The sequence below is a fragment of the Mastigoproctus giganteus genome, chromosome 13 (assembly GCF_048544385.1).
Source record: "Mastigoproctus giganteus isolate SK-2022 chromosome 13, ASM4854438v1, whole genome shotgun sequence".
Classification (NCBI taxonomy): Eukaryota; Metazoa; Arthropoda; class Arachnida; order Uropygi; family Thelyphonidae; genus Mastigoproctus; species Mastigoproctus giganteus.
The window spans coordinates 163,562,808-163,582,462 of NC_143587.1; the positions used below are offsets into that span (position 1 = coordinate 163,562,808).

The 19,655-nt window shown below is 35.6% G+C and overlaps 1 protein-coding gene across 2 annotated transcripts in view; it reads left to right on the forward strand.

Moving 5' to 3' along the window:
• Positions 1 to 19,655, forward strand: part of LOC150076569 (helicase ARIP4) — a 566,013-nt gene that overhangs the window by 329,054 nt on the left and 217,304 nt on the right. For both annotated transcript variants that reach the window (XM_090388127.1, XM_090388128.1), the window contains one exon: positions 4,067 to 4,232. In XM_090388127.1, coding sequence (XP_090244253.1) covers positions 4,067 to 4,232 — 166 coding nt within the window. The remainder of the gene's footprint in view (positions 1 to 4,066; positions 4,233 to 19,655) is intronic.

Below are 19,655 nucleotides of genomic sequence, written 5' to 3' on the forward strand. Positions count from 1 at the left end.
TGCTCCTTCTATATAATAGATTCTTTATTGAAGGGCAGTTTCCGGATTTCTGGCGCAAGGCAATCGTTCTTGCCTTTGCTAAGCCAGGAAAGGATCCAAAAGTCACTACTAATTACCGTCCTATTGCTCTGACTAGCTGTATGTGCAAAATTCTGGAGAGAATGGTTAATTTTCGTTTAACATGGTATTTAGAATCAAATGACCTTCTCTCCAACATCCAGTGCGGCTTCCGAAGGAACCGGTCCACTTTGGACCATCTTATTAGACTGGAAACATCCATCCGGGATGCTTTCCTAAAACGCGAACACTTGATGTCAGTGTTCTTTGACATGGAGAAAACGCATGACACAACTTGGAGATTTGGCATCTTAAAAGATTTACATAACCTAGGCCTTAGAGGACATCTCCCCTGTTTTATTGAAAACTTTTTAGCCAATCAATCTTTCCAAGTTCGTGTGGGATCCTCACTCTCTCGTTCCTTCAGCCAAGAGGAGGGAGTACCACAAGGATCAGTATTAAGTGTCACGCTTTTCGCCATCAAAATAAATTCCATCGCAGAACAACTTCCTCCAACTATAAACAGTGCCCTCTATGTTGATGACTTTAGCATATTTTGTCAGTCATGCAACATGAGGATTATTGAAAGACAACTGCAGAAAGCCCTTGATTGCCTCAATTCCTGGGCACTTGCTAATGGCTTCAGGTTCTCGCCGGAGAAGACCGTTTGCGTACATTTTTGTCGTAAGCGTAATCTTCATCCTGAACCTGAATTAAGGCTCAGACAAAATGCTATTCCAGTAGCAGTGGACACAAAATTCTTGCGACTCATATTTGACAAAAAGCTGACCTTTCTGGATCATATCCGTCAACTCCGCACAAAGTGCACAAGAGGCCTTAATATTCTCCGCTCGCTCTCCTCTACATCTTGGGGTGCAGACCGATGCACCCTTCTACGGCTTTACTGTGCACTTGTGCGAATCGAAATTAGATTATGGGTCCCAGGTATATTCTTCAGCCAGAGACAGTGCCCTTCGATGGCTGGACCCTGTCCATCATCAGGCTCTCCGCACCGCTATTGGAGCATTTCGAACATCTCCTGTCCAGAGCTTATACGTCGAAGCAAATGAACCGCCGTTATTCCTTCGACGTAAGCAGTTGTCTCTAAAGTACGCTTTAAAACTGAAATCCCTGCCAGACCATCCCACGTGGCCATTCGTTTTTGAGCCACGATGGGAAAATTTGTATAACACCCATAAGACTGCCAATCGTCCTTTTGGTATTCGTCTCCAAGAGCTACTCAAAGAACTTAATATCAAGGTAGACAAGGTTGCCCAAACACCAAAGCAACCCCTTCCACCCTGGCATGCTCATGTCCTGGCATGTGACTTGTCCCTTAGAAATTGGGAAAAGTCGGACACTCCATCATCTGTCTACCTGCAGCTTCATTCAGCACACTGAACTGTACATTCTGACTTCGCGCCAGTCTACACAGACGGCTCGAAGTCGGAATCATATGCTGCTGTCTTTAGAGACAGCACTACATCGGAGCAGATTCCCTCTGAATGCAGCATATATACTGCAGAGCTGCACGCTATAGAGTTAGCCTTGGATCACATTAGTAAATGCCAATACCAATGGTTCATTTTATATTCCGACGCTCTCAATCGTGTTACAGGCTTTAATATCTGTGAGATATAATTGTCATCCAGTTCTGTCTAGCGTTCAGCAGAAGATTCACGTTCTCCATGAACGCGAATACGATATCCGCTTCTGCTGGATTCCCAGCCACATTGGGATTAGGGGAAATGATTTGGCTGACGCTGCAGCCAAATCAGCAATTCCCAATAATAACCGCTGCCTGTTAGTCCCCTATACAGACTACAGGCAAATAATACATCAAAAGATACATTCCCAATGGCAGGATTCCTGGAATAGACAGACTGGGAATAAACTATATTGTATAAAGCCTGTAATTGAACCGTGGCAGTCTAGTCTGCGCAGGAACCGTAAGGAGGAAGTTGTTCTTGCCCGGACCCGCATAGGACATAGTCATTTGACTCATTCCTTTTTGCTGATGGCCGATGACCCTCCTATGTGTGTGTCCTGTGGCACAATTTTAACTATCAGACACATTTTAATTGACTGTCCAGATTTTAGCAATACTTGTTTTACCGCTTTTAATCATCTGACTGAGCCGTATACACTCAGTCAGATTTTATCCGACAATGACAATGTGTCTGCTGTTTTTTAGATTTTTAAAAGCAATAAACGTTTTTGCTCGTGTATAAAATTTACATTTTATTGTGATTTTTATTGATTTATCTCTTATACATTTTGACATAGTGACCTTTTTTTTTTTTTTTTTTTGATTTGGTAGTTGTTGGCGCATCGGCTTCTGTGGCCATATTGCACCTCCCAAGGTTTTTGCAGTACTTTGATCCAAGCCCGAGGCGGGAATCGAACCCGCGACCTTTGGGTTGCCGAGCAGGTACTTTACCCACTCGGCTAGCCCGGTCGGCCATAGTGACCTAACTAATTAGGTCACTGAATGTTTAAAATTTTTTATATAAGACCTCGTCTTGGCGCATTATAGCCTTAGAAGCTAATTCGCCAATAAAAATTCAATCAACCAACCAACCAAACTGAATCTGGAGCTAAAATAAACATAATATGAAATTAAAATATAGCTTATCTCTCAGTACTCAACTTGGGAGTACTGAGAGAAACTTTTGCTATAATATTTTAATGAGTATTTTAAGCCTTCAGCTATAAAATTATACAACGATCATAATATGAAATAAAGAGAAAAAAATATTCCATGGAAAATTGGGTTCATGGAAGCGAATGACTAAACTCTCACTCATGGTTTCCTAATCCAACATTTCACCATATATATGAAGGGGAAAAAAAACAGATAGAAATACTCTCATAACATAATAAACATTTGTCTCAGATATTACCATTAATAAATAAAAAAAGGAAAGAAAATCAGCCTTTCAAATTATTGTTATTGTTATTCGGTTTTTTTTGGGAGCATTAGCAACTAAGGCCATATTGCTCCGGGAATATGCGGTGGTCATTCCCTGACCTTTCCACATCCGCCGTATTTGGTGGTGACGGGCTCGAACCCCAGTCTAATCAAGAAGCGTATGCTACGCACTGCTGCTCCTTCCCACATGGCTACGGAGGCGCCTTTCAAATTATTCCAGATAACTGACATTCTACTATATTACAAATCTGAGATCTCCTGTAGGCAAATTGTTTAATCTTCGGTTTTTGCATATAGAAAAGTTTGTAAACCAGTGATTTAGAGCAGCAGTTTCCCAAACTGGGGTCCGTAGACCAGTTCCAGTGGGCCCGTGAGACATTCAGAAGGGTATCGAGTAATATGTGTTTATATATATGTAGGGGACTGCAAACTTTTTTTTTTTTTGAAGGGGTCCGTAGATCTCAGTAGTTTGGGAGCTGCTAATTTAGAGTAACGAAAATCAGGAGCAGTCCCAGGTAGCGGCTAAAGAGACTGTGCCCCCCATTATTAAAATAATGAGGATTTTTTTACCACTGATAACACTTCTTTATTCCCCTCCCTCCTTTAGAAAATCCTTTAGCCACCCCTGATGAAAATTGATCATTGAATTTAGGCTACTAAAGTAGGATATAATGTTCCCATATAAGATAAGCCCTTGCTGGCAACATTCCAGAATGTTCTGTTTGTCTAGTGGATGGGCCCTAATATAGCAATTATGTTCATTACTGTATAAATGTAGTTGAACCTACATAGCTAACTAACTTTCTTCTTTAAATAATGGAAAGTGGTGCTGATTTGGTCATGCACTTAGTGCCCCACATGCCTTTAATTTACATTAAGAAAGCTTTTCTTAGAATATAGGCTGTGGTTGTTATGGAAATTTCTGCTACGTAGGCCATACTATGCTTATATGTTGAATGGAATTCTCTAATTTTGTTATGAAATGTAATTATTTAATATTACAAAGAAATTTTTACTGCTTACATTTAATTTTTCGTTAATCATTAGATAAACATGCATGTATACTTTATTTTTTAGGCGAGGTCATTCTGTACTTCAGTCTTCTCTTCCAAATAAGGATGAACATGTTTTATTAATTCGAATGACTCCAGTCCAAAGAAAATTGTATAAGGCATTCATTAAAAACCTGCTTTATGTTCAACAAGCTACAAATCCACTCAAGCTTTTTGCAGTATGTTGTAAGGTATGAATATAATATTTAGAAATCTTTATAAACTTGACAATATTCCTAATCTTTGTCCAGTAAAATATGACAGGAAAGTTCACATTTTTGAAGGATGAACTTTTATATTGTACTATTTTTATATTTTAAAGATTCCCATTCACTTAGAATTTATATGTCACTATTTATAATTTATATATTTCACTTTCACTATAACCAGAAAGTTTTTAAAAAATGTTATCCCAAGACATTTTTTAAAAATGTATTGGGATAATGGAGCATTAAAAATGTTCCCTTTTGGAATGATATGCTGTGAAAAGGAATTTCTTACAAATATTGAAACCTGAACAGAATACTAAATGTGGCTAAAAGTTTTGGGAATGAGTATGATTAAGTTATGGAAATTGGTGAAATAATGAGCACTTCAACCTTGGAGTGTAATCTGCCTTTAATTTCTAAAGAATTATAGATTATTTTTAGAAGTTTCGTGGTACTTCCTGTACTATTTCTTCAGTGACTTTAAAGACAACAGAATTGGTATTTTATGGTGACTTTATATTTACTGTGGCCATAGACATTGTCAAACCAAACAAAATGCTCATTTGCATGTTCTTTTGTATTCATTGATTAGAGGAGGCTGTGTTTAAATTTTCATTTTGTATAATATCTTTTCTTATTTATTCCATGGACAGATGTGGCCATAATATATCTTACATTAGTTTATTTCTTTAATGTCCATGGCATATAAAGGCATTCACTGATAATTTAAGATAGCACTCAGTGATTGAAAATATGACCCTTTTTTTGGAGTTGCAATGCTGGGCTCCTTTAAAAAGATAGTGGCGTTGTGGGCTTTTTGTTTCTTTGTGGATTTCTTTTAGTAGTGCTTGTTGTTTTTGGTTATGGGCAGGCATCTGAGTCACACATTCACTTCCCCCTGTGGGGTCAGTATTGCTTCGTTTCTTTAAATTTTTCTTTATTTTTGTTTTAGCGAGGTTCATAGTAGTAAAATAGCACACTGCCTTACCCATAACCCTATCAACAGCATTAATTATTTTGCTGGATTTATTTCATGGATTTGGCATTTTTACAATTTAATCTGAAGGGAAAAAAATAGCATCGGTGAGTTTCTACTAAATTGTGTTTTGAAATGATGTGTGCGGATATACACAAATCATTACAACAGAAGTTTTTTTTTTTTTTTTTTTTAATTTCTTACATATAGAGTCAGTCAACAGACCTTGGTAATGTTGTCATCAACAAGGTCAATTAGTATAATAATGGTGCTGTTGTCTAGTGTCAAGTTGCATTGTTTGTGTAGAGTGATCAACCATCTAACCCAGTAGGTAGTAGAGTGTATACCAAGCACTGGTTTTCTCCCTTGACCTGTGGAGGCGGGGCTGGTCTGTACTAGCTGTGGAAACAGAGTCAGCATTAAAAAGTCAGGTCTGATAAAGTCAATAAGAGTGAGATTCAAGAAGATTGTTACAATGTAGTAATAAAAATTTAAATTGTAAATTTAGAGTTTATTAAATATTCCATTTAATACACTAGTCTATTAGATATATTTAACATTCGCAAATAAGTGTAAGGAAAGTGTGTAGGAAGAAAGAAATGCAAAAATAGGTGTAGCTTTTCTAAGTGATGATGATGATGACGACGACGACATTAGTAACATGCATCATAAATATTTATTTGCATCTTTTGTCACAGAACTTAAATCTTCTTCTGAGTTCTACTGATTACAAGGATGCATTGTTCAAAAATATATTTCCGAGTAGTGTAATGTCAAAAATGTATGGCTGGGGGGGGGGGGACAGTCATTGTTTGAGAAATTGAATGGATAGAGAAAGAAGAGGTAGTGATGACTAAAAATTGGGCCATTTTTGATTGTTATAAATGGAAATAATCAGAGTGCTTCCGGGTTTCAGGCTATATCCTACTATTGTAATCTATTTTTAATTAAAGTGGAGGGAGGGATCAAATCTAAAGCAGCTTGCATGGTGTGCAAGCAGTAGAAAATTACTCAACATTATACAACATTGAGCCTGAAAATTTGTTGGCTTCCTTTAAAAACTGTCTGGCACTTAGAGTAGATTGAGTACTTAGTGGAAATAGACTGCTGACATCATCTTATTAATTTGTATTCTGAAAGGGAGACTACATGTCTGCTTGCAAAAGATTTAAACAGTTTCAACTAATGCATGCTAGAAGTGAAAGAGTTCATGATGAGGTAAATAAGTTAGTAATATATTCTTCTGAGGAACCTGAAATTAGAAAGAATTAATAGAAAAAACAAAAAGATGGAGAAGTATTTAACACAAAGTGCCAAGCCTAATAGAAGAAAAGTAAGAAAAAGAAAAGAATTACAAATATAAAAAAAATATATATTAAGAACCTACAAAAAAAAATTATATAAAATTAAAGGCTGAATCAATGAGCCAATCAAACGTAGATAAGCTGAAAGGGAAAGAAGAAATATATGATTAGTTAATACAAGGAATATTGTGCATCAAACTGATGGTGGGAGGACGGTAAATAAGGAGGGGAAAAAAAGGTTGATGGAAACTAAACAGAGTTGATACATAGATCAGGCATTTCATCAGGGGGACTACACCTGATCATGTACCAAACCACTGTGTTTTTATACAAACTTATGTTAAGGGAGAAAAGATTAAAAATAATAGAGAAAAAAATAAATAAAAAAATAAAAAAAGGAGGGAGAAAAAGATAGAACCTCCAAAAACATAAGTAAGGTAGCCCCAGTGCAGTGTATGTAATTAAGTTAAGGAAATTAAATTAAACAAATTAAAGTATAAATGAATTAAAAAAGAATAATAAATGCATTGATTTCATGTACGTAACTTAAGAATATATAATGTAATGTAAAGGCGGAGGGAAATGAAAAAGTAGTCAAAATAAGAGGTGAAAATTCTGAATCGCCCAAAGGACGAAATAAAAAAAATAATAAATGGAGCTGAGTGTGTAAAAATCTTTTGAAAAAGAGAGACGAAAAAGTGAATTTGGAGATCATAAATGTATTAAGTATGACAGGCAGGGTTATAGAAATGGGAAATAAAGCAGGGCAACGGAAGGAAAAAGGTAATAAAGATAAAGGATGTGAAAATAGCAAAGATTAAGAAAAGTAAGAATGTCCGAATCTATAAGAATGTAATTATACTAATAGTTCAACGGATGGAAGAAAGAAGAACAGAAAGTAAAAAGATGAAAAGAAAAAAGTTTAAAGGATACTAGGCAAGCTAGGCACATAAATACCCAACTTCTTAGAGAGGGCCTTGGCTGAGAGAGTGTTAGTTGAAGTAGAAACTAATACCACACTAGCCTGTGTTATATTTTAAAATGCCTCAAAATTCAGAATGCCGAAAAATAAAAATATATAAGGTAAAAATGATGAATAATAGAGAACAATTAAATACCTGTTATTCTTTAAGTTACGTTACATCAAGGTAGGCAAAAATGTATTATTAAGAAAGGCATAAATATATTAAATCAACGTAGGTATAAATGAAATATAAACAGAAGAAGAGCTATGACAACTGTGGAGTTGCCCAGTATAAAGCTGAGTAAAAAAAGCACTAGTGCTCTCTATAGCTACTAAAATAGAACTGAGTGAGTTGAGCTTTGAATTTTTTCTATTTCTTTTTGATAGCTCAACTTACTCACTTCTATTTTAATAGCTATAGAGGGCACTGGTGCTTTTTTACTCAGCTTTCTACTGAACAACTAAACAGTTGTCATAGCTCTTCTTCTGTTTATATTCCATTTATACCCATCTTGATGAAATATTCTTAATAGTACATTTTGCCTACCTTGATGTAACATAACTTAACTAGTATGAACCAGAGCTGTAATGCTCAATACGTGAGCATATACATTTGACGCATTTTTGACCCCCCCCCGGCGCCTCCGTAGCCAGGTGGGAAGGAGCAGCAGTGCGTAGCACACTCTTCTTGATTAGACCGGGGTTCGAGCCCGTCACCACCAAATACGGAGGATGCGGAAAGGTCAGGGAATGACCACCGCATATTCTCGGAGCAATATGGCCTTAGTTGCTAATGCTCTTAAAAAAAAAAAAACAAATTTTCAACCCCATATCACATACTATGGGAGGTATTTAGATGATGTTCTAGTTATTACTGATAGTAGTACTATCCAAGACATTTTACATTCATTTAATAATATTCATTCTAGACTCAAATTTACATTGGAAAAGGAGGATATGGATACAAAGTCATTAAATTTTCCAAATTTCACGTTTACTTGGAACTTGAATAAAATCTGATTTAACATCTATGGAAAAACTACAAGCACCACTATGCTTCTACATTATAACAGCTATCACTCGTTCACCTACAAAAAGATCAGTTGTCTTTAATCAATTTCTAAATGCCTATAAATATTCAACGACGGAATCTGCTTTGGGAGGAGAAATACAAATATTAACCAGCAGATCCTTAAACAGGGGTTATCCCCTTGCTACAATAAACCGAATTAGGGTACAAGCTAAGGATAGGATAGGATAAAAAATACTACACCAACCAACAGTAGTAATAAGGCGCCTCTGTAGCCAGGTGGGAAGGAGCAGCAGTGCTTGGCACACGCTTTTTGATTAGACCGGGGTTCGAGCCCGTGACCACCAAATACGGAGGATGCGGAAAGGTCAGGGAATGACCACCGCATATCCCGGAGTAATATGGCCTTAGTTGCCAATGCTCCTAAAAACCAAATAACTAATCAACAAAAGTAATATCAAAAAATACTTTATTTCTGTCCAATATGTTGAACAGTGGCACAAACAACTCAACAGATTCTTTAAAGATACCGAATTTAAAATTGTAGCCGGGCCAATATGGAAATTACTGAACTGTACTGAACAATTGCTCAGTCCTTTCCTCATTTGCAACACAAATTAATGACCTGGTATACCTTTATAACAGAGCTACAACATTTCTTGCGGTGATTGCAACTCGTCTTACCAAGGTTCGACGCATTTTCCTCAGAATATTCGTGTTAATCAATGAACATGTGGCCTCAGTTCATTCTTCTCATTCAGCAGCGTCAGAATTAGCCTTTCACGCCATTAACGAAAAATGCTTTTTTATTTAACGAGGCCAAAATACTTAGTGTCCAGTGTAATTATACATGACTATTAATTGCAGAAACCGTACAAATTAAATTACACAAGAATTTTGTTAATGTTCACCGGCCATATCTGATCTCCGATTCGTGAAAAAGCACATGCGTGAAGACAAATAATCCCTATTTAAGTTTCATGCTTACCCCTATTTGGTAATTTTCATTCCTGTGATCACAACATACGGTCAAAAAGCGTTGTCAGCTTCAGAAAGGAAAATCGTTTTGCAATTTTTTCGTTAAATTCTTTTAATTAATTTTATTAATTTTTAATTGCTTTAAATTGATTTTGAATCACTTTAAATTGATTTTGAATTGTGTTCAATTGATTTTTAATTATTTTGTTACTCTAATGTAAAATTTTTGATTTTTTTCTTTTTAATTTCTGGAGAGTATCATATTGCCCATTCTTTCATCCAATCACCTCATGGCAATAAACATAATATCCAGTCCTTCAGCTACACTATACAGTACAAGTAGTTCTCGACTTTACAAGTTAATTCGTTCCTAGCACGTGCTCATAAAGCAGGAATTTATTTTCCATAGACATAAGGTTAAAAATAGGGGTTACGTTCTCAACAATGAAATTAGTTAGCTAATTAGTTTATGTTTAAGCAATTATTGATTTATCGAAAGAAATGAAAATATATCCTGTAAAATCAAGCAAATTATAATAATAGAGAAATTATTTACGACATACAAATGTTAAAGAATGTTTATTCTTCATCATCATCAACTAAATGCATACTCGTTGATCACTCATACGGCCTCAGTTCATTGATCACTCATATGGCCTCGGTACTATCCAGAATTTAAAACAAATACACCAACCGTTTAATTATAATGGTTTAATACTGAAAACTAAAATGTACCAAACGATACTACACTGAAAATGATATATGCAAAAGACTGATTTACAAAAATAAATATACAATGAAACTTTAATATACAATAAAATATTTAAAATACAATAAAGATAAAAGCGATAAAACATTGACTGAAGCTTTCGGAGGCTTCCGCCTCCTTTCTCAACAACAATGATGTTTAAGCAACACATCCTTAAGTAACAGGCTCACAGCACACGTGGTTGACCAGCCGCATGCTCAATATTTCCTCCATACGATCCAGAACCGGAAGTGGCTCGGGAGCGTGGAAATATAAAACGCTCGTCTTTTGCCAGGACCACAGCTTCTAGTAGGGGGTGAAATCGAACACCCCCTGTCCCTATTCATACTATTGTTCTCAGAAGAGCCTATCCACAAACTCTCTAGCCACTTATGGTCCCAGAACCTATGCGCCCGGTCAAGGATGACAGCATTCACCGGGGAGACCTGATGATGTTTCTCCCAATAACGCTCAGCAATGGCAGACTTATTGAACTCTGCGGTCTGTATAGCTCGCATGTGCTCCCCCAGACGGTCTTTTAGTCGCAGTCCTGTCTCAACAGTTGGTACTCATTGGTTTGTTGCACAACGAGTTATCTTCTCATTGGTTTGTTGCACAACAAACCAATACTCAATACTCATACCTCGGTACTCATTGGTTTGTTGCACAACGAGTTATCTCCTTCAAAAATGTTTCAAGAGGCATTTGTTTCCAAGATAATCTTTTCTTTTAATTATAAATTTCACTATTGCATGCATAAGCATTTTTTAATGGCACACACAAATTGCAACTAACACGATTCACGTGGAGTAACAAGTTTACGAAGCTTTAAAAAAAAAGGAATGAAGAGAAGGTTCTGAAAATTTATTTGTTTTTTATACGATTGAAGATTTCAGTAAAGGGGAAACACATTTCACCATAATAACGTAAAAAACCACACAATTCCAGCTATCGGTATTTTCGCAAATGCAATAACATTGAGTTTACTACCCGTTTATAATTGCTAGCAGTAACAGAAAAGCCCAGTAAACCGGAAAGTGCAAATAGTTTTTATTGTTTTATGGTCATGATCTCCAGAAATGTGCTTTAGAAAAATATCACAAAGACATTTAAAATTTATTCTTATAACGGAACATATGATAACATGAAAGTGTAGCACATTTTAATGATTTTAATTGGTAACTAATACAATTTACAAACCACACTCACGACCTTTTTAAATGGCCTTAAGGTCACGCTCGTAACCTTAAAAATGACATTTTAGAGAGATAACTTATACAGCGAAAATTTCAACTTCCAAGATCTTGAAACGAATTACCAAAAAACAATGTGTTATTCGGTTCACATTACGGTATTTTAATGATTTCATGGTGTCTCTGGAACTGATTAATATCGTAAAGCGGGGTACACTGTATTGTATAGCTAGCGCGTGGTTTGGAATGTGGTATTTGAATGTGGTATGGAATGTGGTATTTATGAATGTTTAACATTCATTTTTTGCAATTAATGTTCATATTTTCTATTTTGTTGATACTTGATACTTGGGGAAAAAAAACTCATAAAGTGAGAACTGCCTGTATGTGGATAGCCTATGTGATATTTATGAAACAAATGAAATAATAATTGCTAGATTTCTGTTAGTCCAATTTTAATGAAAATTTAGAAAATCATTCCACTGAGAGTTGAATTATTCATGCAAACTGATTCATAGGCACAAAAAGAAATAATATTTGGCTGATTCAGTAATATTTGGTCCAATTTTAATGAAAATTGGAATAGCTGATAGGTCTCTTTCTAACAGAGCTAAATATAAAATTGCAATCCATCCACTGGGAGTTGACATTACGTCGATGGATGGACAAAAAAATAATAGTTGCCAGATTTCAGTTGGTCCAATTTTGATGAAATTTGGGATGGCTTGATAAACTTTTCTAAAGGAACCAAATATAAAATTTTATGAAAATCGATCCACTGTGAGCTGAGATATTACTTATAGACAAACAGACAGACAGAGGGTGAAGACAATAGGTGTTTTTTGCATATATGCTAATTTATCTACAAAGATGTGCAACTAGACTAGTATAACAATGGCAACCTTTTTGACAAATCTGTTAAAAGTGGAGGATAGCTGGATAGCCACACGTTTCAAAGCAGTCACTAGTTATTGGCTCATGTGCAATTCCAGTTTGTGATTCAAAATAAATTTTGAAAGTGCACAGATTAATTAACTCCCCAAGAAAAAGAACTTTTGGATTGCAAAAATTCTGATGAAAGTAATCCTAAATCTACCAGTATAGCTGATAACTGTAGGCATGTTATCCGCATACATGCAGAAAATCTGTTAACATTCAAAAGTTTGAAAACGGTGCATCCGTTAAATCTTTAATGAACCATTATAATGTTGGTGGCCAAACCATACGCAACATCGTAAAAAATAAAGGGAATCTATTAGATTTAAAATGGACATCGTAAAAAATAAAGGGAAGCATCGTATTAGACATGCTTCAGTACAATGTTCTCCTCTCTCTCCTGGTTTTATTGAATAAAGCAATTTATTAGTTTCTTTTAAATGTATGCAAGTGTTTAGAAATCTAAATCTAGTTTGTCAATCCAAAATATCTCACATCCATGTACCTTAGTACATAGATGTGAGATATCGGTATGTTTGATGAAGAATGTTATGGCAGACTGCAAATTTGGGCCATTCATTTTCGATTGCTACAAATGGAAATAATCAAAGTGATTTTGAGTTTTGGCCTAAATCCGATTGTGGATATAGGCCAAATAGTTTGCATGGTGCCAGCAGTAGAAAATGACTATATGGTACCACAGTTTTCACATCTTCACTTCCATGTTGAAGTTGATTACCATACCAAACTAAACTAGAAGAAGAATGGTTCTTACTTAATGATAGGCATGCATGGTCATGGTACACAAATTCCCATTAAAAAGTAACATTTTTATAAATGCTGGGTTAACACAAATTTCTTCTATTTCTTCCGTGCATCAATTTCAGATTTGAAATTTTTTGTTCGGAGTTTCCTGTGCATATTGGTATAATTGAAGATAAAGATATAGATGTTTTGCAGCATTGGTTGTGTGAGTTTCAGTGTGAGAACCTCTCAATTGCAATTATCAAAGAAAAAAGAACTGTTTTTGTTTATAAATATATATATATATATTCATGTTTATTTATTTTCTTATTTATCTATTTTATTTTTTAATGTCATTACTTATATATATGTAAATCAGATGGTAGTAGTGGGTTTGACGTGCTTAAGCTGCGCCTTACTGCCATCTATAAATATTTCTATTTTCTGTATCTATATAAGCTGGTTATAGCTGGTTAAGCTTTCAGTATGTCTGTGGTGTGGCTTTGCTCTGGAGTGCTAGTCTATTCTATTGTTTATATTTTGCTGCATAAGGACCACGGCTATGCAAATCCTCTGCATTTGTGGCTCGATCGGAGGAAGGAGGGGCGGATAGGTCCTTCGATTGGTTCGCTTATGCGACGATTTGTCTAGCGATTGAAATGCAGTGATTCCATGATTAGTATTGGCCTCGTGGTCCTCTGTCGATATGGGGCATAATGGTCAGTCTATTTTTATTTTATTTTAGTAGTTTGATTAGTCTCTGCTGATATTTCACGTTTCTCGGAACCAGTACCTTACTAGGGGGGCTGCTAAATTGTTATACAATTGGTTCTATATTTTAAATTTCAAAATGGATTTATTTGAATTGGATTTAAATTATATTCTAAATTATTTGGAGGCTTTCGGCTACAGTCTCTGTCTTGTTATCCCTTCTCTACCCTCCCAATTCGATTAATTGTTAGATTTATGTTAAATTTTTGCTCTACAGTTTTGCCATACTACGGGCATTTGTATTAATTTTTCAATACGTAATTTCAGTAATATATTGGGTATCATGTGGAGGAATTGTATTTTGCGGCCTATAATGACTACTTCATGTTTATTTATCTATTTTATTTTTTAATGTCATTACTTATATATATAGAGTAGTAGTAGTAGAAGAAGAATAGACAAAGAAACTTCAAATGTAACAAATTATCCCATGTCATGCTTGGCACTTTAAAAATTCCTTATAACAGTTCTAAGTGCAAAAGAATTTTCAACAAGTCAAGAAAAACAAAAACTGATTCAGATTTTCTCTTTCTGGTGAAGCTTTGGAAATGCTCTTGACAGTCAAGTCTGTCTGAGCAGGGCGATTGTTAGGAACAAAACTTTGACTTGACATTTCTGAAGGCAAAGTCTGCAAAAGTATCTTTCTTGAAGCAGAGAAATCCACAGACAGCAAAATCCTAGGTAAGCTGTTTGAAAGCATACTGTACTGATAAACAATCCTGTGTATATATTTTAATATTAAATGTGTGTGTTGTCAGTGAAATTTAATTTCTAGCACAGGGTTAATTTTAAAAAATCTGCTTTTTTCGAAAACTATCCTGTTTTCCTTCTGCTTACAATTACTTTTATCTTCAGCTTTTTGAAAGTCAGAAGTTGGCAGCTATGCTTTCTGAATAAATTTAGTAAATTGTGCAGTTTGGCACCTCCAATGACCAAAGTGTGTTCCTGATGATAGTCAAGATTCTGCTGGCTGCAAACAGGATTCATAGATACCAACTGAGTTTTGAGAAGCATTAAGTTAAATATAATCGTATTTAAAGAACCAATTTATCATTCACTAGTGTTATTAAGTGAACAAGTTGTTTAACTAAATAAAAATAATGAATCAATTTTGCACTAAACAACAAAAAAAAAAAATGTGAATATTCCAGTAGCTTGTTAATTTCCTTAATAAAGATAATGAAATGGATATTTTGAAATATCAGTTCTGTCAGCTTCATTGTGAGAACTTACAACATGTGATTATGAAAGGCAAAGATGATGATACTTGGATGGGGAACTGACAAGTGCCTGAGGAAACTTGAAATGTAAAAAGAGTATTCCAAATGATAAAATAAAATTCTTTATTCACAAAACATGTACATGACACGATTCCCATTACAGAGAACCAGAAGAATCATCAATCTTGCTGTGCCTATGAAAAATATGGAAGATACATACATACATTCATATAACAGAATTGAATTTAAATCTGTTACTAAGGAGCCAATATTGTCTCGACAGTTAGAAGCATGCTGCAGGCATTGGAAGAGGAATTTGCACTTACTAACTCTTTAGGTCAAGTCCCTGAACCACTAGTCAAGAAGAGTATCAGATTTATTCAGTGCAATTGATAATACCATAAGGAATGTGTCACTTGAAAGATTGCAGATTTGAGCAGAGCACTAGACAACTTCTAAAAGCTCTGTTGGAGATCATCCAGCCCATGATCTCCTAGATCAGAGGTCAGAAACCTATGGTCCACGGGCCAGATCTGGCCCGTAGTCCCAAAAAGAAATATTATATCCATCCAGCCTACGGTGGTCCTAAAAAAGAATTCAAGTTTGTAATTCTGTTTCAGGCCTGATGTAGAAACGCAGTATTTTAATAAATTGTAATGATTTGGATAGTGTTACGAGCTTGTATATAAATATATATATTTGTTTATAAGTCAAAAAATATATATATCTAAAATAGAAATAAAATTTAAAAAAAGCGTTTAGATTTTTGATTTTAGAAGATTCGGGGAACAGTGCATTTTTCATTTTCATACATTTTTGTTATGATTGGTTTTGATCTCCCATAGCTCCCATTTTCTGTCAATGCTACAGCCACGGATAGCACCACAGCTCACGTTGCATCAGCCACGCTTGGCTTGGAAGGAGCTTGCATAGAGGCATCTGTCACTCTTTCACTTGCCATATCCTTGTCACCTGTGTTTCAGCCTTCTCATTAATTTTGTCTAACGCTCTGCCCATTTACTGCTGCTCTTGCTACTTTGTGCCTTAATTTGGATTCCTCGGAATTAGGCGAGTTTTGTCTGTCATATAGTACATATGTTTCTTGTATTTTGTACTTGGGAGGCATGGTGGCATAATTTATTTATAAATTACATTTATATTTATTTATGCCATATAAGCAATATTTGTTTATACTGCATAATTTACAACAACTTTCTGAGAGTGATATAAAGCCTGAGAAACCTATAGGTAAAAAGAAATCCAAAGAAAAAAAATTTAGCAAGGAAACTCTTGTCATGATGAACCGAAGACGACAAATGAAGACCAAGATAAACACTGACAAGGACAAAATTCGGTACACTGAGTTATGCAAAGCCATTAGAAAGAGACCCAGAGATGACATAAGAAGATTTAACACAAGAAAAGTTGAACAAGCATTAAGGGAAAACAAAGGACTTAAATCAGCATAAATAAGCAGTAATACAGAAAGACGAATGATACTGAAACCGAAGAATAGAGATGGTGTACTTATAAATAGCAGAGCAGGCATAATTCAAATAGCACAAGACTACTGTAAAGAATTATATAAGGAGCGAGGACATGATGTGCAAGCATTGGGGAAGTTTTCGGACTAAAGATGAATATGACTAAAACATAATGATGAACAAGTATGCCACAGAAACGGATATAATCATTGAAGGAGCAGTAATTGAAAAGGTAGATTCATATACTTATCTGGCACAAGTCAGGTGTAATAATGATAAATGGCTGGAAGTCAAAAGAAGAATAAATTTCAGATGAATAACATTCAGGAAATATAATCAATATCCCAATTTATCTGAAACGTAAAATAATGAACCAATGTATACTCCTCACCATGACTTATCGAAGTGAAAATTGGGCACTCGCCAAAAAGAATGGAAGAGAAGCTGAAAACCACACAGCGAAGAATGAAAAGAATTATATTGGGAATCAGACTGTTAGATAAGAAGAGAAACATGGATTAGGCAGTAAACTCAAGTAAAGGACATTCTTGTCAAAACTAAAGAATTGAAATGGTCTTAGGCAGGACACATAGCTTTAAGACATTATGACAGGTGGACTAAGAAAATAACAGAATGGTACTCAAGAGGAGCTAAAAGAAAACCAGGAAGACAACGGAGTTGGATAGATGAAATTCATGAGTTCGTGGGTAGTAAGTGGGTGGCCGTTGCACAAAAAAGGAAGGAAGGAACTGGAAAGTTGCTGGAGAGGCCTTCATCCTACAGTGGATTGAAAATGGCTGATGATGATGGCGTAATTTATAGCTAAACTATGAGGCATTATCTTCTTCACTTACAATTATAATAGTTATAAAGATAGTAATAGCTAATTGACTGGGTATGAGAGTACACGTGAAGTTTTTACTGCTCCAACTAATAGAGAAGTTTTTCTTAAATTTTCGCTTTTTTATTGATTATTTAAATTGCCATATTAGTTTATTTTCTAGAAGTGCTTTATATTCCTAGTAATGATACTTAGTTTAATTTGAACTTAGATGTAGATTTTGTAGGTTATTACTTAGTATTGGTAAGGGTATCTAATCCACGTGGTGGACAAGTTTTGTAGCTCTTGCTAACGCTAAGTTTTTAATTATATTTAGCTGTTTTATTGACTTAATTTTTATATTAAATTACTTCCTATAAGTAGCTTATAGAACTAGTCAAGCTCAGTGTTTTATTTTGAATTTAGTTAGTGCGATTTTGAAAGTAATTAATACCTAGTGTCCATAGATTTACTGTTCGTAACTGCTGCCATTGTTATAAGATACAATGTATACACCAAACTAGATAGCATAAGGTTTAACATAAAACTAGATAGCGAGTATAGTAGTATCAATTAATGAGTAAAATTTACTAATCTTATTAAATTTCATTGTCAGTTAAATTGTACTTTTTTAACTAAACACATGTAACGACCTAGTTTTTACAAACATAACATTATAAAGTAATACATATAACTTGACAGAAGACGAGAAAGTCATATAACATAACTCGGAGATAATATTCAATACTCAAATACATATATATGGTGTTATAACTGATATTGAGATATAAGTTTAGACTCAAACCAATGGCAGTGCTGTGGCCCAGGAGAGAATTGAGGGGGATGGGGAGTTGTCCTCTGAATCACAGCCTTTTGAAATGCACTGCTTGTATGATGTTTGTAGAGCAACCAGCAACATGATATTGTCAAGGGGAATGTCTTTGTGTGTGCATGATGTAAGGAGTGTGAGGAAATCAGGTGCCAACTCAGCGTTGTTATGGGCCTATATGAGAGCTTAAAGGACAGGGTGGATGCCCTCGAAGGATTTAAATTGAGTGGCCCCTCAAGCAATCAGCTGCCCATATCAATGCCAGAGCTAACGCTTGAACATCATGCAACACAACGGCAAACCCCAAGACAGAATGCAATGGTCACAAAGGAACTAGTTGTTGTCGGTGACTCTATTGTCAGGAAAACAGGGAACACATTGTGCAAAAAGAAAAGATGAAACAGGACCAGGGGCAAAGGTTAATGATGTTGTAGAGCAGATATCATCTTTTAAAGGCAAAAAAGGTGATATTGTTGTACATGTTGGCACTAATGATATTAAGAGCAGGTGACCTGCGGAATTACTTAACAAGTACAAGTCAACGTTGAAAAAAAGTCGTGAGTTAGGGTTGAATTTGAAAGTGTCTACAATTCTGCCCAGGCATGATAGGAGGGAGTATATGATTAGAGCCTTATCGATCAATTCAGCCCTGGAGAGATTGTGCAAGGCTCAAGGGGTACAATTTTTCTCAGCCTGGTCTGTGCTTGTTAACAGGAGTGACTGCTTCTACAGGGATGGTATACACTTAAATAGAAAGGGTGCAAGAATATTTGCTGATGCAATCGAGGCAGAGTTAGGTGGCTTGGAAAACTGCTAGCTTGGGGGGATACAAGGACTAATAGATTAACAGTAGCCACTGGCAGAGGTGAAAGTGATTCTTGCACTGCTTCTATTGGAATGAGCAGCATCCTGGAAAACAATATGCAGCATATTTCAGAGACTGCTGGGAGTCATAGTGGAACAAGTAAATACATGGGCTGTGTTAGGATAGCTAAGAATAGGAACAGGTGCATGTATACTTGTGTGTACACCAATGCTAGGAGTTCTGTAAATGAATTTGAGGTGTTGGTCAAAACTTCAAAGGCAGATATTGTTGGGAAAACAGAGACGTGGTGTCACACAGATATTAGGAATGCAGAATTGGAATTTGGAGAGTACAATGTGTACAGGAAGCATAGACAGGATAGGAAGGGAGGATGGGTTATGATATTGGTTAAAAAACACAAAATCCAAGAAAGTACAGCCAGTCGACATGGCTGGACAGTGCAGTGTTGAGTCAGTTTGGTGTGACATAAGCACTGGGAAAACAAAATTGAGAGTAGGAGTGTGTTATAGGACTAATGACTCTGATGAGTATTATAAACAGCTGTACAGAGAAATAGTGGGTCAGTAAATCAGAGTGTCTTAT